The sequence below is a fragment of the Crocuta crocuta genome, unplaced genomic scaffold (assembly GCF_008692635.1).
Source record: "Crocuta crocuta isolate KB4526 unplaced genomic scaffold, BGI_CrCroc_1.0 scaffold333, whole genome shotgun sequence".
In the NCBI taxonomy this organism is placed as follows: domain Eukaryota; kingdom Metazoa; phylum Chordata; class Mammalia; order Carnivora; family Hyaenidae; genus Crocuta; species Crocuta crocuta.
In genome coordinates, this window is record NW_027532856.1 from 190,269 (window position 1) to 211,311 (window position 21,043).

Below are 21,043 nucleotides of genomic sequence, written 5' to 3' on the forward strand. Positions count from 1 at the left end.
GCTGGCAGCATGGAGCCTGCTTGATATTCTGTCTCCCTCCTTCCATGCCTCTCCCCAGCTTGCTCTCTCTCTCTCAAAATAAAAATAAATGTTTAAAAAAATGTAAAAATCTCAGTTCCCAGGCTGTGCCATAGACGCCTGACCGTCAATCACCCTGATGTGTAATACACATTGAAGGTAATCTGGGGAAATCCTTTTTTAAATCCAGTGGGTGTAGCAATGAGTCAGGCTATGCAGGTAGACTTGAATTCCAACCTCAACTTGGCCTGTGTGACCCTGGGCAAATCTCTGGTATCACTAAGCCCCAGTGTTTCAATTTGTAAAGTGGGGACACCAACTCAGGCAGTCGTTAGAAGGATTAAACGAGCTAATGTATGTAAATCTCATAAATGGTAGCTATTTCCGTTCCTTGCAGGGCCTTGTTTTGGCCCTGCCTTTCTCTCCGTTCCTCTTGGAGGTTTCTTTCAATCCTGACTTTTAGAGAATTTGAGTGTTTCCAACTAGACACTCATCTTGGTGTTTGTAGCAGATTAAGCCTGGCTTCTTGTATAAGGCAGTTTCTCATTCTTCCAAGAAAGACTGTTCATAATGCATTTCCAGTATGATAGGCATTCAATGCAAATGCACTAAACAGAGAGAGCTGGGAAGCTCCAAGGATTGTGGGGAGGGTTGGAGGCTCATGACCATGTAGCTGGAGGTCAGGTTCATAAGATGACCCTGAATTTCCTGTAGGGCATTTTTCTCCTTTAATTTAAGGAGGCGTGAGCACCCTGCTTGTTAGTAATTAGCCCTGGGAACCTGCCAATTAGAGGGGGTGTGGTACTTTCTTGGTGGAAGCCCAATTGGAGAAGCTTAATGGCCTTTGTTCTTAGGAGAGAAGCTCCCCCAAACTTAAAGCAAAAGAGCAGTAAGAAGGGGAGAGTGGGCACAGCTCCTGCAGTGAACACAGGAAACCTCAGAAGCTCCAGAGAGCTGATTTCTCTGGAAGCTACTTCTTACAACCTGTGAGCCTGCGTCTGCTTAAGGTACCTTCCCGTTGCCCTGTGCTCTTTCTTCAGCAGCCAACAAAAGCACCACTGTGTGAGTTTAGCCACTGCGGAGTCAACTGATGAAGCCCAATCTCTAATGCTTTCAGGAAGTCAAAAACCACCTTTCTCAGAACATAGGCTCCTGTCCTTCCCAAGCTGGAGGAACACCATGCAGATATCTTTAATGTTTAATGACTCTCCTGAGGGAAGTCTGCATCCCCTGAAGCAAGCTGGCTACCTGCAGGCCCTCGCCTGGACCGCATTCAGAAGCGGGTATCTGGGTAGCAACGGGTAGCACCCCAACAGGCTTGGGCTTGATCCATGGTTCTTTCACTGTCTGGTAGTTACTTACCCTCTTTGAACCTCAGTGTGTTTGTCTATAAAATAGGGATCAGGAATTGTGATGTCTATTTCCTCAGGGCTGTTGTGAGGCTTAAGTATGAAGTATGATAAATGGCCCAGCACCTAGGTGCCAGACAAGGTATTGTTGGGTTGGCTCAGGAGCCCTTAGAGCCTTTCGGTTTTCTTGGGTTCTTGACTGGGGTGTGGCTTGCAGTTTCACCCTGGAAGTTTCCTTTTCCGTGAACCCTGCTTCTCATTTGAGACCTCAGAAACCATGAAACCCAAGTATTGGCATGACCTATACTTCTCACATCTCTTTCCTGAGCCACATAAAAGGGATCTGGGGAGCTCATGAAAAACACCCACATCTCCCCCACCTACACCTTTTAGAATCAGAACTTTATGTTGGAAGGGGGGTCAGGCATGGAAAGTTTGAACAAACTCTCTAGGAAATTTGGATGTATGGTCAGGGCTGGACATCACAAGGCCAGATGGAGCAGGAGGGTCCCGAAGGGGTTGATGATGGTCCTGACAGCCCTGTGCTAAACTAGGAGGGGTGATGCAGATGGGGGAAGGGCCCTGGACAGGAGACCTGAGCTCTGAATGAGAAGGGGTGACCGTGGGCCAATCATATAACTTCTCAGGGATTCTAACAAATGAGGATATCAGATTTCTCAGCTCTGACAGGTTATTATTTGGAGATTGTGCATAGCATCAAGTGTTGGGGCCCAGGCCCTGCTGCCTGAAGTAGCAGAGGGAGGTTGGCCATTGTGATATCTTATTGTTAAGCCCATCATCTGTCTTTCCCTCGCTCCTTCCCCATTTCAAGAACTGTGTGCTGTTACAATCCTTCCACCTTTATTAGGGACCATTAGAGCTTTACAGCACCAGCAGATTGGGTGGGGCCAGTCACAATAAACAGATTTATAATGGGTGTAAACGAGACACCTATCACTGCTGAAGGTTAACACTTTCAGGACCTTTGAGTGGCAGCCTGCATGCCCATTGCCTTCTGGCCCTACTCAAGGCAGGGCGCCTCTTCCTGGTCAGCACCTCTTGGACTGGGTTGGCGACGAAGCCCACTGAGATCTTGTTCAGCGAGCATGGAAAACCTCTGAGTAGCATCTCCCATTTGTGTCACATCAGTTTGCATGGTGGGTACAAAACAGCTGCTTGATTTATCTCAAGATATTTTACCAATGGAAACAGAGACAAGCCTTCTCCTCCTCCTTTTTAAAAGAAATTTTTTTAACGTCTATTTATTTTTGAGACAGAGCACAAGCTGGGGAGGGGCAGAGAGAGAGGGAGACACAGAATCTGAAACCGGCTTTAGGCTCTGAGCCATCAGCACAGAGCCCGATGCGGGGCTTGAACCCATGGACCCCAAGATCATGATCTGAGCCGAAGTCCGATGCCTAACTGACTGAGCCACCCAGGTGCCCCATGCCTTCTCCTGCTCCTTGAGAATCCTACTGCCAGGTGAAGTATAGGGTTTGCATCACCATGTGTCAAAGAAAAAGAAAGAAATCCAGTAAGTCTTATTCTTCCTGTAAAGAAGAGTAATTATCGAAGTCTCTAAAACCGTGTATGCATTGAGTGGTAGAATTACAGGCTGTACCAACATCAAAGCTCGAGTTGGCTCTCTTCACCACTGTGTCTCCAGTCCATAGCTTGTGCCTGGCACATGGTAGACATTCCATTATTTGTGCACTGACGATATCTATTATAAAGGGCTTCTTGTCCAAAAGCTGAATGCATTTTGTAATCTGTTTTTCAGGTTTAGAGTTAAACTGAGCATGGAATCTGTCTCATTTTACATAACATAGTACTACGTATTATGATTTTTTTTTTTTAAATATGGAACGCTTCACGAATTTGCGTGTTATCCTTGCGCAGGGGCCATGCTAATCTTCTCTGTATCGTTCCAATTTTAGTATATGTGCTGCCGAAGCGAGCACTACGTATTATGATTTAAAGCATACTTTCCCTTTTCTAGAAACAATAGCATCTAGCTCTACATCCAATGATACTGCTTATCCAAAGTATACAGTATGCATACACACACACACACACACACACACACACACACACACACAAGACCTCCAATATTTAATGTTACCAGGAAGTTTTCAAAGAACATATTATTGGGGTGTCTGGGTGGCTCAGTAGGTTGAGCACCAGACTCTTGATTTCAGCTTAGGTCATGATCCCAGGTGGTGGGATTGAGCCCTGTGTTGGGCTCCATGCTAAGCATGGAACCTGCTTAAGATTCTCTCTCTCTCCCTCTGCCCCTCTCCCCTGCTCACATGTGCATTCCCTCTCTCTGTAAACATAAAAATAAAAAAGAGCATTTTATTCTTTCTCTCTTAATGTTCTACTGGTTTAGTTTCTACTGGTTTAGTTTATTACTAACTTAGTCTACTAGTTTAATTTAGTTCTACTAGTTAGCTTAATGCTCTACTAGATTAGTTCCTATTATAATTTCTTACCAGCACACCTTGGACAAGAAAAGAGCTAGAATAGCTCTTCCTGAGTTTCTGTTGAGTGAACTGAGGTCTAGAAAAGGGACTGGACTTTTTGCAAATCAGAGGCATTTGGAGGGATGGCTCTAAGTAGCCACCATCCTTAAGGAGTGCTCCCTGAGCGCTTCTCTGATGCTCCTATTCACTGGAAGCCAGTAGTCATCCAGCATCCAAAGCCTCAGTAGGTGATGCTTGGTGCTGCCTGGGACCCACGTCCATGAGCTGGCACCCAGTGGCGATCTGTCATGATGATGGCAATGCTGCTGCTGCTGCTGGAGCTGCCTCCGGCGACGGTGATGAAGAGGCTGGGGTCTGGCCAGGCAAACTCCCATAACGGGGCGGCTCTGACACTTACCAGGCCTCAAAGGATCTTCTCCCCGGGTGTCACTTCCCAGTGGGGCCTTGCTTATGAATAGGTCACAGTGGAAAACCTCTCCTTTCTAAGGCAATTTTATGAGCCCTTCAGTCACAATACAGATGTCTGTTTTTAGGACCTTACTTTTGTGTGGACACCCAGTGGCTCAGTCTGCTGATGGCTTTATAGCCTTCTTCGTTGCCCAGATCCACTAGAAGCGTCATCATCCTCCTTGGCAGCCAAGCCCAGGGGCCTTTGTTGCAGCCATATTACCCCTCCCCGCAAAGGCTGCCTCTGAGAAAAGAGACCCCAGGAGCCAGACTGCGGCAGGGCTCTGTCTGTCCTCACAGCCTTTAGGCCTAATGATGTCCACCATTAACCCTTCTTAGTTTTCACTCCAGCTTAGTTTTCACTTTTCTCCTTTGGAGAAAAAGGCATTTAAGTGACTTGTGTTGCCACAGTAAATTCCCATTAATTGATCCTTCCTCAAAATCAACCTGATTAATCCCAAATTGGGTTCTAACAGGGTGTCTAAATTTGGGGTTCCCACCTGGACCCCCAAACCTTCAGAAATGCTCAGCCTGTGTTCATGGAAGCACCCATTTCTACCCCTCCCTGCTTAAAGCATCCTAGGTAATGAGAGTTATGCTTAGGCCTCAAGAAGTGAGGAATGCCCCCACCAGGCACCCCCACTGGCCCTTTACACGCTAGGTAAAGCACTGCTCAAGATCTGTGCTGCTTCAGAAGTAATACTCCTTGGTGCACCCACCCTGCGCCTTCAAACACAAAATTGCCCCAATATGTCAGTGCTCTTTCTAGTTTGATTATATTTTACTCTCGTTTCTCCTCGTCTCTCCCCCATTTTCCTTCTTTGAGGGGCATGCCTCCCACTAACCTCAGCAAAATCAGGAGATCTAGAGGAGAAATGTGTACCACCATCACTTCTGCACCGCTCAGCCGCAGACAGTGTGGAGCATGGTCATCAGTTCCTCATTCCATCAGTATTTACTGAGCGCACCTAGCACAGGCTAGGCTCTGTGCGAGGACCCGAGGATGCAGTGGAGACAGCAGGCAAGGTCTTGCCCTCATTGGGCTTACATTCCAGTGACAGTCAAGAAATGAGTAAACAAACAAAATAATTTCAAACTATTTGGGCGGGAGGTCATGATGGAGGCTCAACATACCTGTAGTTAATTTGGGGCTTACAGGCAGGAGGAAAAAAGGTCAGCTTCTGGATACCACTGACTTGCGGGGGCCCCTTCACAAGAGATAGTGAAAAATAACCTCTTCCTCTTCGAATCTCAGCTTTCCATTCTGTCGAACGGGCATCTGTGACACATTGAGAGCAGGCTGCGTAAAACACTCCCAGACACGAGGACTTCTCAAGTTCTCAAGTGCCGACCTGGTTTCTTTCACTTGTTTCTTTCAGCCTCCGGGCTGAAGGGCTTGTTGCAAAGCATCTGATGTTTGCTTGCAGAAACCGGCTCTCTGGTAAGGGCCAGGCATGGTGGCCAGTTTCTGTGGCCCCTCCTACCTCCCCACATGTGTGATTTTCTCAGGTGTGCTGTGCAGGTCAGCTTCTGTTCTCAGCCAAGATGCTTTTGATGGAAGACGATTTTTCCCCTTTTGGTTACATTTGCTTTGATTTTTATAAGAAAACCAGTTTGTGGGCTTCCCTTAAGTATCACTCAACTTTTACTCCTTGAGTTCAAGAATGTTTACCGTCCCCACAGGCCTGTCTGTGTTCCTCCTCTTAGGAACTGGGCTCCTAACCCAGCCACCTCAGGTAGAAAGAGATGTGGAATTAAAACCCAGCCCAGTGTTTAAACTGCTTCCATCTCGCATCAGCTTTTTTCCTCCCAGGCTTTTGGATTTTTAACCTCTTGAATTCTTCACAAACATTAATCTTTATCCCCAGAGAGGAGGAAATATGAAAAAGAAATGGTGGTAGTCCCATGTTACCAATGAGGAGACTAAGGGAGCCGTGCTATCTCCTTTATTTAAAGCTTTTATTTCTAGAGTTCCCAGTTCACACTCTTTTTATCCCAAATGAGCATCTTAGGCATTCACTAGACTGAATCATTTGTGTGTCTGCCTCTTTTCTCAAGAAAGTGACTCCTCTGTGGGGAGAGAGGAACTGGATTTCTGAGGATGCGTTCCTGGGCCGAATTCTCTCTGGCCCCCTCCCCAGCCCTGTTTTGGAGTCATAGGAAAGACAGCCCTGTCTACCCATAACTGATGGACAGAGTTGTTTCCTTTAGGAGGAGCTTTTTTCACAGGCTCCCGCTTACCTGGGTTTAAATTCCCAATTTCTAGACCCAACAGGGTTGGGCTGCACTCTGCATGAGGTTAGAAACACAGGGGAAGAATGTGTGTGACAGAGCTCTGGCCAGTTGAGTAATGTTTACTCTGTTGGTGGCTGGGACGCTCATTTGCGCTGGCAGAGGTCCATCAGCCGGAGGAACATTCCTGCATTATCAGGGATGGGAGATTGGCTCTGAAATGTCAAGGGTGAAAGGCATCCCACCAGATCCTGGGTGCAGCTCACAGACCCCAGTAAAAAAGGACCCCCTCGCCTCAGCGCCAAAGGCCATGTGGGGGCAAGCTGAGCCTCACATTGCCCGGAGGGCCACACCTCCTGCTTCTCTTCTTACTAAAAAGAGCGATTCTGGTCATGTTTTCCTGGCTGACATTACTCTTCTGTTTGCCTGGCATTTTCTCTCTGAGCAAAACCCAGTGCTTCTCTTACCTTATTTAATTCATTCATCATTGTGGCTTCTAAGGAAGGAAGATCCATATGCCCATCTTGTAGATTAAAAGATCAAGACCCAAAAGTTGACTGGCCCAGAATCATCAAGGCAGAGAGACAGAAAGAGAGAGGGTGTTAATTTCAAGTGTCTAGACACTGGTGCCCTGTTGATTTCTGGAATTGTGGAATTGGGCTCTCAGCTGGTTTTAGAAGCTCTAAGAAAGGGGCGCCTTGGTGGCTCAGTCAGTTAAGTATCTGACTTCATCTCAGGTTATGATCTTGTGATTCATGGGTTCAAGCCCCATGTAGGGCTCTGTGTTGACAACTCAGAGCCTGGAGCCTGCTTTGGATTCTGTGTGTGTCTCTCTCTCTCTGCCACTCCCCTGCTCATGTTCTGTCTTCTTCTCTCTCCCCAAAATAAATAAAACATTAAAAAAAAAATTTTTAGAAGCTCTAAGACAGCTATAGTTCTAAGTCCCTGAAGCACAGGTTTCTGAAAAGTTCCTGTGGTTGAATACACCCTCAGCAGGTCCTCTCTGGGGTCCCTCCTGCAAGGCAGTTGTGTCTGTCTTTGAAAACAGATACGTGGTCAGTTCTATAGAACCTGACATTCACATCATAAAAACCACCATGCTCTGTAAAGTAACCCAATAAAAACCTTGTGGTTTATGGGGACAAAATAGGGTTAAGGGCACAATACTCAAAACTTCTTCAATGACACCCTTTAAAAAGATAAGAATCTAATAAAACATTAGTAGAGTTTTACACCTGTTCCACGGTTAGGAAATACGTAAATGCTGTACAATAATAAATATGGCACTTTACCTTGAAAACAGTCCTGAAGTTTGCCTATGGAAGCAGGCATCAGACGGGCTATAGCTTAAGAGTTGGTGTGAAGTAGTAGATGGAAGGTTGTCGGAAATTGAAGGAAAATTCTAACTCCAGTGTGGACTGGTGTGGCTTATAGCACATGCAGTGAACTGATGGTATTTGGTAGATGTTCAAAGTATGTGTGCGTGCATGTGTGTGTGTGTGTGTGCGCACACGCGCATGCGTGTATGTACGTGCATGCACACTAGTATGGTTAGTGTTGTCCTATGTGGCTCCACTCAGCTGGGTGCAGATTTCTGCATTCCTCAAGTGTGAACTTCATGTTACAGTCAGATTATCCCATATTTCTCGGTAGAATTGGAACAGATCCACACTTTCAATACCAACATTGCCACAGGACTGATGGCATTTTATCCTTCTGCCAGAAGGGATGCTCCCTTTTTCTAGAGCACAGCTGCTCAAAGCAGCTGAGGGCTCATTCCTTCATTCAGGAAATACTCACAGTTCCAGGTCCTCTGTTAGGCTCTGAGGATGCAACAATGAGTAAAAAGCCATCCTTTCCTTTGAGAGGGAATGAAAAGTATCCTATCATCAGAACACTATAGTGCAGGGTGACCGACTCCTGCCGTGGGTCTCAACTAAATGTAAAATACAGAGGCACCTGGGTGGCTTAGTCGGTTAAGTGTCTGACTTTGGCTCAGGTCATGATCTCACGGTTCATGGGTTCAAGCCCTGCATGGGGCTCTGTGCTGACAGCTAGCTCAGAGCCTGGAGCCTGTTTCAGATTCTGTATCTCCCTCTCTCTCTCTCTCTCAGAAATAAATAAAACATAAAAATAAATAAATAGATAGATAAATAGATAAATAAATAAATGTAAAATACAAAGGCCAAAGCAGATAACTACCAGGATGAATTGAGGAGAGCTCCACAGAGGAGGTGGCATTTAACCTTCTTAAAAGATGTGGCATGAAGGAGGGAAGAACTTTCCAGGCAGAGGGAAGAGCAGATGCAAAGGCACAGAGGTAGGAGATGGCAGGGCCAATGGGACGAATGGAAGGTGCTTTGACATGGCCGTTTGGGATGTCACGGGAGATGATACAAGTAAGGCGAGCTGGAGTCACAAAGGTCTGGTTCTGCTAATTTTGGTCTTGGGGTTTTTCCAGAAGACAACAAGGGGCCATCATAGGTCTCCAAACAGGGCAGTGACATGGTGGTACGAGTTTGTTTGAAAAAGAAATTCCAAGCTCCAGCCAGGAAAAGAGTGCCCTAGAGGTGGGTGCTGGTGCAGGAAATAGAACATAGAGATGCTGGCTTCTGGAACCCATATGCTTCTTTCATGTGTTGATGTGTTTGTCTCTAGATTCTAGCTGGGATGACTTTTACTGCTATGCTGTGGTTCATAGGACCAGTGGTGGGGGCATGGACAATTAGTGACTTGAGCCAGGAAGGGAGCAGAAGGTACACGGCCACGTCTAGCATTGTCATATCTCCTGTGGGACCTCTGGGGCTGTTAACCTGGCATCTTAGGCATCCTGACCCAGAGCCCTTATGGTATATTCATTTCCAGAGCTTGTAATGGTGAAGAAAGAAAGGATGGATGCTATTCCACTCGCCGAGCACAGTACCTGGCACATGATAGGTACTCAATAAAGTTTTGTGACCTCAGCCTCCTGAAGACATCTTTTAAACAAAGACAGTCCCAAATAGAAGGAGCTGAGGTATCTCATGCCAAACATGTTCTGGGGACTTTCACATCCACTGAATTGTCCATCTTCCTCCCTGTGATCCTAAGGGGCAGATAATGTTAACAGCAGAGAAACTGAAGCTCAGAGAGGTTAAGTAACTTCCCCAAGGTCACACAGCTATGTGGGAGAACCAGGATTTAAACCCAAGTTGCCTGACTCCAGAGCCTCCTCCACTTTGCTTCTCCTTTGAAGCGCCCTTCTGAACTTGTGAAATACACAAGGACCTGGCCTCTCTCTTTTCTCTGACAAGAACCTCTATTTCTGAGGAATTGCCAGTGGATAACTTGGGATCCACCTTCCACCTCCACACCCCCTTTAAGGTGGCTGCTTGATTACAGCCACCTTCTCTGGGTCCAGAGTGACTGCCAAACTCCTTGGTGAGAGAAGCACTGGTGGGAAAGGTTACAGATGAATCTGGAGCAGGTGAGCAACCCCATGTCCAGCCCCCACCACACTCTGCACTGAGAACAGCTCCCTCCCCACAGCAAGCAGACCTCGGGCTCAGAGATGCAGAAGCTAGAACTCACCCAGGACAATGACGGCAGAGCTGAGATCAAACAGGGGTGATCCCCTACCTCCCAGCCCAATGTTACCACTTAGCCGGAGGTCTAGGTCCCTCTGCCTTTTTTTTTTTAAGTTTATTTATTTATTTTGAGAGAGAGAGAAAGCGCAATTGGGGAGGGACAGAAAGTGAGAGAGAGAGAGAGAGAGAGAGAGAGAATCCCAAGCAGGCTCTGCACTGTCAGTGAACCTGAACTGAAGTCTGATGCTTAACCAACTAAGCCACCCAGGCGCTCCAAGGCCCTTCTGTCTTTAAACAGAACAGCTCCACCCTTACATTTCTCATAAAATGAAGCTCTGCAGGGGGAGAAAACAAGGTTTGAAAAATACAGCAGCCTTGGGCTACCCTGGCTGGATTCAAACAAATGGCTCTTGATTCTCTTCTGCCAGGCTCCTCCTAAAGAAGGCTTTGTTTCCTGTGGATATCCCTGGTTAATTATTTTTAAATACATAATTATGTAGCCTGCAGTAGGGGAGAAGCCTCCCCATGACCCATATTTGATCATCAGAGGACGGGCCCTCTTCCTTTGGCCAAATTAAATAGGCTAAAACCAGAATCTGTTTGACTTGAGGCTGAATCGATGATGGGGACAGGCTGGGAGGTGAACACACACCTGACTCCCAGCGTTATCACCACTCTCTCAGGAGCAGAGCATCTTGGGGAGGTAAATAGCTGGCGAGGGAGTCAGAGAAAGCAGGAGAAAAACAAGGTGAAGTCCAGTCCCTCCAAAAGGAAAGAATGAGAGAACAGGGGTCAGACTTGCCTCCCAAATGGCTTCCAAGGCAAAACACATCAGTGGTTCTTCAGAGTAGGATTCTTGAGAAACTACGCTCCATGGACAGGTCGTTCCATTCAGTACTTAAAATCTGCCCTAAGTTGCCTAGCATTCTAGAGACTTAAAGCAAATATCCTGGGGTCCATCCCCATACCAGCTCCCCCCCTGATCCATAGTTACCATTTCTTTAGCATCATGGTAGGAGTCTTCTAGATATCTTTTCTTATCCAGAATTAGCCCTGTTAAGGAAGTGTTCCCTCCATTTTATGAGAGGAGATGAAGGCACAGAGAGAGAGAGAAGTAATTTTTCCAAGATCACACATCTCCTAAGGACAAGGTGGGATTTGAGCCTGAATTTGTTTAGCTCCTGAGCCCATAGTCTTCCCCCTGTCCCTCATCAGAAAATTCTTCCTATTATTGCTTTAAAACCTGCCTCCCTCTTTTCCATCGGATCTTCTCTGCCTCCTGAACTCACAAGGCACAGATCTATCTTCTTCTATGTAACAACACTGTTGGATGTATCCTGCCAAGAGCCCAGTGGTAAATGTGAGTGGAGAAAAAGGACCCACTATGATCCAATGGGATGAATAGAGGGTGGGAAATAGGAGACCCAGGGGCTGCAGATAGGTGTGGAGGAACACAGGCAGGACTGGGGAGGGGGTGTTGGTTTGGAGGCAGAGAAGCCTTCCTCCTTTTAACCTCATAGCTCCTGTTCTCCCAAAAGTGTGGTGCCCCAGACCAATAACCACCAAATTCCAATGCTGTCTCTCTGCCACCATCACCCCCACTGACAGCCCCTTGAGTCAAAGGATGAGGACAACAACCAATAGAGGAAGCTCAGAGAACATGCATCATCAAGCCATTCAGAGTCAAACACGTTGCTCTTGAAGGTTAGAACCCTGCCTTAGCATTTGTTTGTTTTCTTCCCAGCCCTCTTAAGCTCTAGGTCATGTCAGCCTTGGGTAACATCCTTCAGATGATCCCCAGAAGACTGGCTTGGGTCTCTTCTTGGAAAGCTTCATCTTAGTGATTTGTAAGGCTTCTGGTTATGGCGGCTTGCCTGGCCCCGGGGAAGGGGCGTTATAGCCTCCTGGGGCAGGTGGGGCTCCACCTGCAGGGGAAAACAGGCCAACAAATAGAATCAGTATACTTTATACAGGGACGGTTCATCCTGGGAAAGCTGGCAAAAGGAGAAGTGCAGCCAGATAATTGGCCCACCCCTCCAAATAATTGTGTGCCCATAGCATTGTTCTGGTCCCTCAAACCTTTTTGTCAAATCCAAAGCGCAACACAAGAATACAGTCTTTGTAGGCTTTGAGCTTAGGGTGAGATGCCCCAGCTACCCCCCAGCTTTGTCTTTGGCTATTTCACGGGCACATCCAGCAGGACTTGGACTCTGCAAACTAGGTCCAGGTTACTTGCACCCCTTCAGTAAGCCTTCTCTGCCCAGTGCTTTCCCTTTCCTGAGCACAGACCTCTTTTTTGGTTCCTGCGCAAGAGGGAGGGTCAGAGCAGTGAGGCTGTAAACATGCTTGGTTCTCCCCTCCCTTGCAGACCAAACTGCAGTGGTTTACTAAAGCATCCACATCCTGGCTGTGTGTGCTGCCTGCCCCACCTCCCGGCAGACGCGCCTTCCCCTGGGCCCTGGAAGTCAGCCAAATGGGACCCCATCAAAGGAATGTGAGTTCCAGAGCCACGGACGCTCAGCTGCAGCCCCATCCCAGTCCTGCTCTGCCTGTGACCCCCCGGCCTTTTGGGCTCAGCCAAAATAGTGGTGCACAGAGACTGATGCCTTCCACTCTGGCTCTTACAGGGCTCCCTGGGCAAGTGCCTCTTTGTAGGACGGGTCTCTTCATACTTTGCAGCCCCACATTGCCAAGAGATGTCAGAGAAACATTTCTAGAAGACATTTTGAAGAATAAAATACTCTAGTTAGGAAGAGAAGGCAAATCTTAGCCCCTAAGTCCTACAAGAAGTATACTGAAGCAAGAATAAGCAGAATCCTTTTGTTTGCTCACTCATTTGTTCATTCATTCATTCATTCCTCTGACAGATATTTATTTTATTTTTATTTATTTCTAGGAGAGAGAGAGACAGCGTGAGCAGGGGAGGGTCAGAGAGAGAGGGAGACACAGACTCTGAAACAGGCTCCAGGCTCTGAGCTGGCAGTCAGCACAGAGCCCGACGTGGGGCTCGAACCCACGAACCGCAAGATCATGACCTAAGCGAAAGTCGGACGCTTAACCGACTAAGCTTAACCGACTAAGCTTAACCGACTAATCTGCCCCTGACAGATATTTATTGAGTGGTTACCAAGTGCAAGGCACTGGGGATACAGCAATGAACAAAAGAAAACAGACAAAAATGTCATGCCCTCAAGGAGCTTATGTTCCAGAATTAAGTAGAGTCCACGCTAGCCTTTACCCTGGAGAAAGCCAGCCAGTGTTTCTCATGGGAAACGGGAGAAGAAGGCAACTTTGGATTCTTGTCATCCACCGTGTGAAAACAAGGAGAGCTGAGTTTGTGTTCCAGGGCCCTGGGGGCACTCACATCTGCTGTTGGGTCTGTCTTGTTTTGCAGGAGTGCGCTACAGCCAGCCGGGAAACAGTGAGGTCACTTCCTCTTCAACAATCAGTCACCATGGCAACAATGCCATGGTGACCAGCCAGTCTGTTTTACAGCAAGTCTCTCCAGCCAGTCTGGACCCTGGCCACAATCTCCTCTCACCTGATGGTAAAATGGTGAGTACACCTGGGCCATTGTAGCTCTGGAGCTGATAAGATAAGAGGCAAAACAAACACAACTTCTCATAAGGCCTGCCTCAAACAATGAGCCATTGTAGCCCCAGAGGGGAAAATGGGGGCTGTCCAGAGTTGGGACGGAAAGGTAGAGTTGGTGACCCAGCTTTCGGTGGGTGGAAGAGGTGTTCGGTTTGAACCTAGCCAATAAATCTGACAGAGTTCTGCTCTCATTTTATTGATTGAATGCCTCATAAAGGAGGCGGCCGGGTGGGACACTGTTTGTTTAGGGGCAGGCAATGACATTTGTGTTGATAAAATGTTCATTCGTAAACCCCCCCTCCCAGGGCCTCCAAAGCCAGTCTTTTAACCTTAGAGAATATTTCACTTTGAAACAAGCCCCCTCTTTTTCTTTGCCACCCCTGGTGCTGGCAAGGAGAGAAATTAAGTCAGAATTTAGTGGGTGGCAGGAGATGGAGAGAGGCTTCTTAAACTAGGACATCAGGTGGTGTGTCAGTGAAGAGTAGGGCACAAAATGGCGGTGGGGTGGGGCGATGCTTACAAGGAAAGTGAGAAACACCGACTTTGAAGTTTCTGTGACCCAGGTTCAAATCCCAGCTCTAGCACTTAATAGCTGTGTAGCCTTGGGCAGGTTACTGAACCACTCTACATCTCTCTTAACTATAAAAAGGGGTAATAACAATTCGGTTGTTGGGGGAACAACTGTGATAACAAGGGAAATAGCACAGTGTTAAATATTCAAGTGACTGGAGTTGTTGTTAATGTCAGTGTTCCTGTCTTTACATGAAGTTTTCTATAATCATAACCAGAGCCCACACCCAGATGTAAGTTTAGCACACTTGGTGAGGAACAGGCTCTTTTTGATTTTGAATTTTCAAGGCTCTAATTCTCCTAACAGCACAAATGCAAGGGAGCGCAGCCCAGGAGAGAAACAAGCATTACGACACGACACGAGCAAGGGCAGGAAATGGAAAACTTTATTCTTTGGGTCATGCTCTGTTTCAGTGGGGGGAGGAGCTGCAGGTTCCTGGCTTCCACACTCAAGGTGGAGCCGCACACATTCCCTCAAGGTGTCTGACCCAGGGGCAGGTGGGGGCTGGCGTGGGGGAAGGGGACGGGGAGCAGATGCCATTTTAGACCTTGACGTGTGTGCTGTGTAGGCAACACAGGAATGGTGAGTCACAGGTGATTGAGTCCCCAGCTCCCTGGAGGAAAAACAAAGTGTAGTTTCCAAGAGGAGTGCTGGCTCGGCCAACTCTCGTCTCAGGGGACACAAGCTGCTCTCCCTGGCAGCGGTCTGTGCAAACAAAAATGGAAAGGCACTCCTGGGGGAGGCATTTTGTAGCCCCCTTGCCCTCCCCTTACCCTTATGCCTTTTCTTCATGAAGAACAGGTTTGTGTGGCTACCTTGTCAGAGGCACAGACAAATCTTCATGAATCACTTTGAGACTCAGACAGGTTAAGGGTAAGGATTGCCCAAGCTGCCCTGGGGAAGGGGGTCTTGGGGAAGAAGTCTTGACTTCTCAGTGCATGAAACCCTTCAGGTCTCTGCTTCTATTGCCTGAAGGTCCTTGGGGTTTCCCTTGCACCCTCCTGCTCTTTTTCCTAAGTGGCAAGTGGCCTCACTCGGAGCCAGGGCTGCTCCAAAGGCAGCCTGCAAACATGCTTTCTGCTTCATGTTCTGCTCAGCAGTGCCCTAATGGCCAGTATATTATTGGATTGATGATTGACCGAGAGAGCACACCTCAACGTTAGCAAACACCTGGAAGCTTGTTTGCAGGGACCAGCTTTTTACTAGTCTCCAACACCCCGGCTTGTATGTTATGTCACTCTTACTAGATTCCCAAATTCAAGAATCTGTTTTCTGTTAATATCTAACAGGTGCATCACAGATTGTGGTCCACCAAGGCAAGAGCGGAGTATGGTTTAAAATAACACAGGCAAGAGAACTAGTGTGTCCAAGCCTTGGGCTCCGTGATTTACCAGCAATCAGATAGATATTGCTTAACTTTAGTTTCCTCATCTATAAATGGGGAATAATAATGCCTGCGTCATGGGGTTGGTGTGAGGGCTGCTTATAGCTCTGCTGTTGTTTGAGTAAGCCCCATTCGAGGAGTGACAATCTCTTGTGTACTAACTTTCATTGGGACTTGATTGGAAATCATTCCCCAGCTATTAGTTTCAGAAATACTGCTAATCATCTGAGCTCTCCTTTGCATTATCTGTCCCCTCTCCCATAGCCAAACGCATTGACAAAAAGCTGGCCAGGCCAGATTTAGGATTGCAGTTTGTGTGTGTTGAACCTTGGGGTTTTTTTCACAGATAATTTTTTTAATGTTTGTTTATTTTTGAGAGAGAGAGAGAGACAGAGCACGAGAAGGGGAGGGACAGAGAGAGAGGGGGAGATCCAGAATCCGAAGTAGCCTCTAGGCTCTGAGCTGTCAGCACAGATGCAGGGCTAGAACTCATGAACCTTGAGATCATGACCTGAGCTGAAGTCAGGTACTAGACCAACTGAGCCACCTCCCCTGGGCTTTTTTTTCAAAAGCACATACTGGGGTGCTTGTCTGGTTTCACCAGTGGGGCATGTGGCTTTTGATTTCAGGGTTGTGAGTTTGAGCCCCACGTTGGGTATAGAGTTTACTTAATAAATAATAATAATAATAATTAAAAAGCGCATTCTGTATTCTTTCACATTGAAGCAGTATAGCCTAACAGTGAAAAGCCTAACAGTGAAAAGACAAATGGCCTATTTTCGATGCCAACATGACTTCTTGAGCACATTTCTTCACTTCTCACAACTTCAGTTTCCTTGTCCACAATGTATGGGCAATAACACTAACCTCTTAGGCTATAGGCAGTAAAGCATAGGTGACAGTTCTGCAAGTGGCAGCATTCATGTAATTCAGACTCAACTGTGTCCTTGGCAGCCCTGGGTTTCCTTTAGTCCTGGAGGCAAATAGAAAAAAATGGTTGCATTTAGAGTGGAAAGGTACTTGACCAAGGTTACCCCCAAAATAGTAAGTGTTTGAACTCTAGCAAAGCTGAGTTTTGAATTCTGGCTTCCTCACTCACTAGTCAAGGGACTTAGAGCTAGTCTCTCTACTCTTCGAGGGATCAGTCTCTTAATCTGTAACATAGGGGCAGTGATGATAATACCCTCCCTAGCCGTGTCATTACCTATCGAGTACAATCAGTGGAAGCACATTACAGACTCTGAAGCCATGCACATTTAAGTAGTTTTTATCATTGACATCTGCATTTGTCTTTCACCATTAAAATCAAACATTGAAACAGGAGAGATTACCGTCACTTCATTGACTTTCTCCAAAGGACTACATTACCCAAAGGAAGTCTGAAGGCAGGTTACTGATTTTTTTTTTTTTTTTTTTTTTTTAATGACTCTGACATTTTGAAAAACAAGTCCAGCAAACAGGCTGGTTCTCTCTTGTTTGATGTGGTCAGAATTCCTTCTTGGTCACGTGACACCCCCCAACTCCTTTCTTGATGCCCATTTTAAAAACACAAACAAACCTGTTTGGTTTCTTTCTTTCTTTTTCAAATTAACCTTGGAAGCTATGGGGCTTACCAGAAGGTCAGGGTGGGAGATAGTGTCTTACCTGGGTGCTTGTGTGCCACCTATATAATTTGAAAAGCTCTGGGAGGAAGGGCAACTGGATTACTCAGGCATTGAGTGTTTGTATCCTAACCCTGAAACATTTCCCAGTGGTCCTGATACCATCAAGAATGTCTGGAGCAGTTCACAATGATGGCAGACATCTATTTTCCTTCCTTCCTACCTTCCTTCTTTCCATCCTTCCTTAAGATTTTATTTTTAAGTAGTCTCTACAGCCAGCGTGGGGCTCGAACTTACAACCCTGAGATATCAAGAGTAACGTGCTCCACTGACTAAGCCAGATAGGTGCCCTGAAACACCCTTTCTTAATAACTTTAGAAGTTATTTTAAAACTATAAGTATTAAACTACTTCATCACCAAAAATGTGTGTGTGTGTGTCTGTGTGTGTGTCTATGTGTGTGTGAGAGAGAGAGAGAGAGAGAAAGTGATAGCTCCTTATAATTAATGGGGAAACATTGGAAGCATTTCTGAAAACATCGGAATCAAAGCAACTACATCTATCACAGCTGTTACTGTTTGATACTATTAAGAAAGTTCTAACCAATGCAATAGACATGTAAACATATTAGTACTAGCAAGGAAGAGACCCTATCAGCACATATGCTTGTGATGTCATTATATGCTTGGAGAAATGAAGAGAATCAATAAGGAAAAGACACTATTAGTAATAAGTAAAAGGATTTGATCCCAAATAAAAGGATTCAAAGTGGCCATGTAGGAAGTAAACATGTTAAAATCAGTAGCTTTCTCTTACTAACCTGTCACTATAATATAATGGTGAAACAGAATGGGGGCACCTGGGGCCGAGGGCTTATTAGTTAGTAGTTTTGTCACTACAAAATCAGTTCCTTGACCAAAAATATAAAAATTTTTAATGGAGAGTGGAGATTTGGAAAAGGTAGAGAAGGCCAATGATGGCTGATTCCCCCCTAACTCTTGGTCATAATTGCAGTGGTAGGGAAAGGTTCTCTCTAAAAGGTAAGAACTCGAATTCTAGAGGCAGACAGGCCTGTGTTTGAATACCAGATACACTACTTACTAGGTTATTGGATCTTAGGCATTATACATATCTACTCTAAGCCTTGTTTTTTTTTTTTTTTATCTGCCTCAAAGAACTATCGTGAAGTTTATAAGTTAATGTACAAGTGGTACTTAGTGGAGCCTGTAGTCCGTGAAACCTTTCCTGCACTCACTTCTGCCTGGTCCCCAGTCTGCTCTTACTAGGGAATCCTAGAGTATTTCTTCAGTTACTATTTTTAGCAGCCACATGTCTTTAGCACCAATAATATAGAAGGCATAGAGCAGAACAGAGGATACTTCCAAATTAAGAAAGTGACAGTCCTATAATACCCCATGGGCAGAAGAATCTCTAAGGCAGGCTAGGAACTCAAAGATAGTCACCAATGAGGGGCACCTGGGTGGCTCAGTTGGTTGAGCCTCCAACTTTGGCTCAGGTCATGATTTCAGTTTGTGCGTTCAAGCCCTACATCAGGCTCTGTGCTGACAGCTTGGAGCCTGGAGCCTGCTTCAGATTCTGTGTCTCCTTCTCTCTCTGCCCCTCCCCTGCTTATATTCTGTCTTGCAAAAATAAATGTTAAAAAGTTTTTTTCAAATAAAAACAAAAGATAGTCAACCAGTGGAAGCCACGTAAGGGAAGGGATTATTGGGTATTCTACTTCTCTATCTCCAGCATCTAGAACTGTGCCTCAGTGGATATTTAATAATTGATATTGAATGAATGAATGAATGAATTAGCTATGCCAAAGAATTGTTGTATCATGATATTATAAAATTTTTTAAATATTTTACTTATTTGTGTGAGAGAGAGAGACAGCACACGAGCAGGGGAGGGGCAGAGAGAGAGAGAAAGAGAGAGAGAGAGAGAGAGAGAGAATCTGAAGGAGGCTCCAGGCTCTGAGCTATCAGCCCAGAGCCCAACACAGGGCTCAAACCCATGGACTATGAGATCAAGACCTGAGCTGAAGTCAGACGCTTAACCGACTGAGTCCCCCAGGTGCCCTAAGCCATATCATTTTGGACACTGCTCTTCACAATCTCAGTTCCACTCATGGTGTTCTTGTTTTTTCTCTCTAGCAGATCTCAGTCTCAGGAGGTGGTCTGCCCCCCGTCAGCACCTTGACGAATATCCACAGCCTGTCCCACCATAATCCCCAGCAATCTCAAAACCTCATCATGACCCCCCTGTCTGGAGTCATGACCATTACACAAAGTAAGTTCTGTTCTTGGTCAGAAAACTTTGGGGGTGGGTAAGGAGAAGAAGTGTAGGGGAAGTAGGTCAACCTGAATTTCAAAAAGGTTTCTAGAAGACCCCCTTCAAATTTGTCCACTGCTGAGGGATTTGATCCCACTTGTTTAGTTCCTTCTCTCTCTCCTCAACCATACTTGGATTGTTCAGCCTGAAGAAAGAGAAAATAATGAAATCAAGTTGAGTCTTGGGCACGGCTCACCAGCTGTGCATCCTGGGGCCAATCATTAACCTTAATGAGGTTCAGTTTCCACATCTGGAAAATGGGTTGCTGAGATGATCAAATAACAGTGCATAGAAACATGCTTCCAAATCTATAACAGATGAATATGTATAGTATCATAGCTTATACTTTTGTCTAGTGTTCATGTCTACCCCTAAGCCTGCGGTGGATTTTCCAGGAAGTTGGGTTGATGTTTTTTTGTGTTGCTCCACAGCAACGATGGGGTTCCTTCTTTTTTTTTTTTTTTAATTTTTTTAATGTTTTTTTTATTTCTANCTAACCGACTAAGCCACCCAGGCGCCCCACGATGGGGTTCCTTCTAAACAGGGAATTTCGTGTGGTCATGGAACATCTGTTTGCCCAGTGGTGCAAGCACAGTAAGAGGGAACTCTGAGGGAAACTGGCAGGGCATCTCTGAGTCTTTAAGGAGATACATGGCTGGAGACTGGTGGGTGGATCAGGTCTGGGAGGCTCTCATTCCACATCCTCACAGATGGGCCAGTTCGGGACATTGGAAGGCTGACGGGGGCCATGTCTGTGGATGACACTCTCAGAATCCTAATGTTGATGAGTGCTCAGTGTGTTTTCAGCTTGGTCGTGACGGCCCAGGCCAAGTCATCACTGTGACCCTGGGAAATGCTCCCAAGAAGTCTCAGGAAGGCACATTGCTCATCTTTCTTTTCACTGATATTGCCCCTTTGTCCTTGTGGCCACACTGACCCTCTTTATTTTATCACCTTTTCCTTGTTCTCTCTTCTCTCTCTCTAAATCAGCCCCAGCCAAGGTAGCAATTCAGATCACTTCTGAGGAGAGTGGCTTATGTGTTCTTTGAGGGAGGCACAGCTTTAACTGAATGATCATGTGTGGCTCTTGCCATCCTCAACTGCTCAGAAATGGATGCACCCTGCATTTCTTTTTGCAGCGAGAAATGGGACTAGAGGAGCATTTAGAGGGCTTACAAAAAAAGTATTTTAAGCTTACTGCCTTTTCACAGGTATATGGTAACCATACCAACACCAGGGTTTGAGAATGAGATACGATGCCTGAAATCTGCTTGCTCACCTTCTAGAATATTTGAGTAAAAGACCCATGAGTAAGATATACCACCTCTTTTTTTTTTTTTTAATGTTTTATTTATTTCTAGGAGAGAGAGAGAGACAGCATGAGCAGGGGAGGGTCAGAGAGAGAGGGAGTCACAGACTGAAACAGGCTCCAGGCTCTGAGCTGGCAGTCAGCACAGAGCCCGAT

The 21,043-nt window shown here is 46.1% G+C and overlaps 1 protein-coding gene, 1 long non-coding RNA gene and 1 other non-coding gene across 6 annotated transcripts in view; 1 reads left to right on the forward strand and 2 right to left on the reverse strand.

Annotated features, from left to right (window-relative positions):
• Nucleotides 1-21,043, forward strand: part of HNF1B (HNF1 homeobox B) — a 52,894-nt gene that overhangs the window by 18,037 nt on the left and 13,814 nt on the right. For all 4 annotated transcript variants that reach the window (XM_077745539.1, XM_077745541.1, XM_077745538.1 and 1 more), the window contains exons 5-6: nucleotides 13,490-13,650; nucleotides 19,404-19,536. In XM_077745539.1, the coding sequence (XP_077601665.1) occupies nucleotides 13,490-13,650; nucleotides 19,404-19,536 (294 nt within the window). The remainder of the gene's footprint in view (nucleotides 1-13,489; nucleotides 13,651-19,403; nucleotides 19,537-21,043) is intronic.
• On the reverse strand, nucleotides 3,222-3,328 carry LOC144216301 (U6 spliceosomal RNA). The gene has a single exon (XR_013330624.1). It is a non-coding gene; the product is annotated as a U6 spliceosomal RNA (small nuclear RNA).
• LOC144216240 (uncharacterized) lies at nucleotides 11,737-13,515 on the reverse strand. The gene is made up of 2 exons (XR_013330614.1): nucleotides 13,460-13,515; nucleotides 11,737-12,020 (listed from the first exon to the last, which is right to left on the reverse strand). It is a non-coding gene; the product is annotated as an uncharacterized LOC144216240 (long non-coding RNA).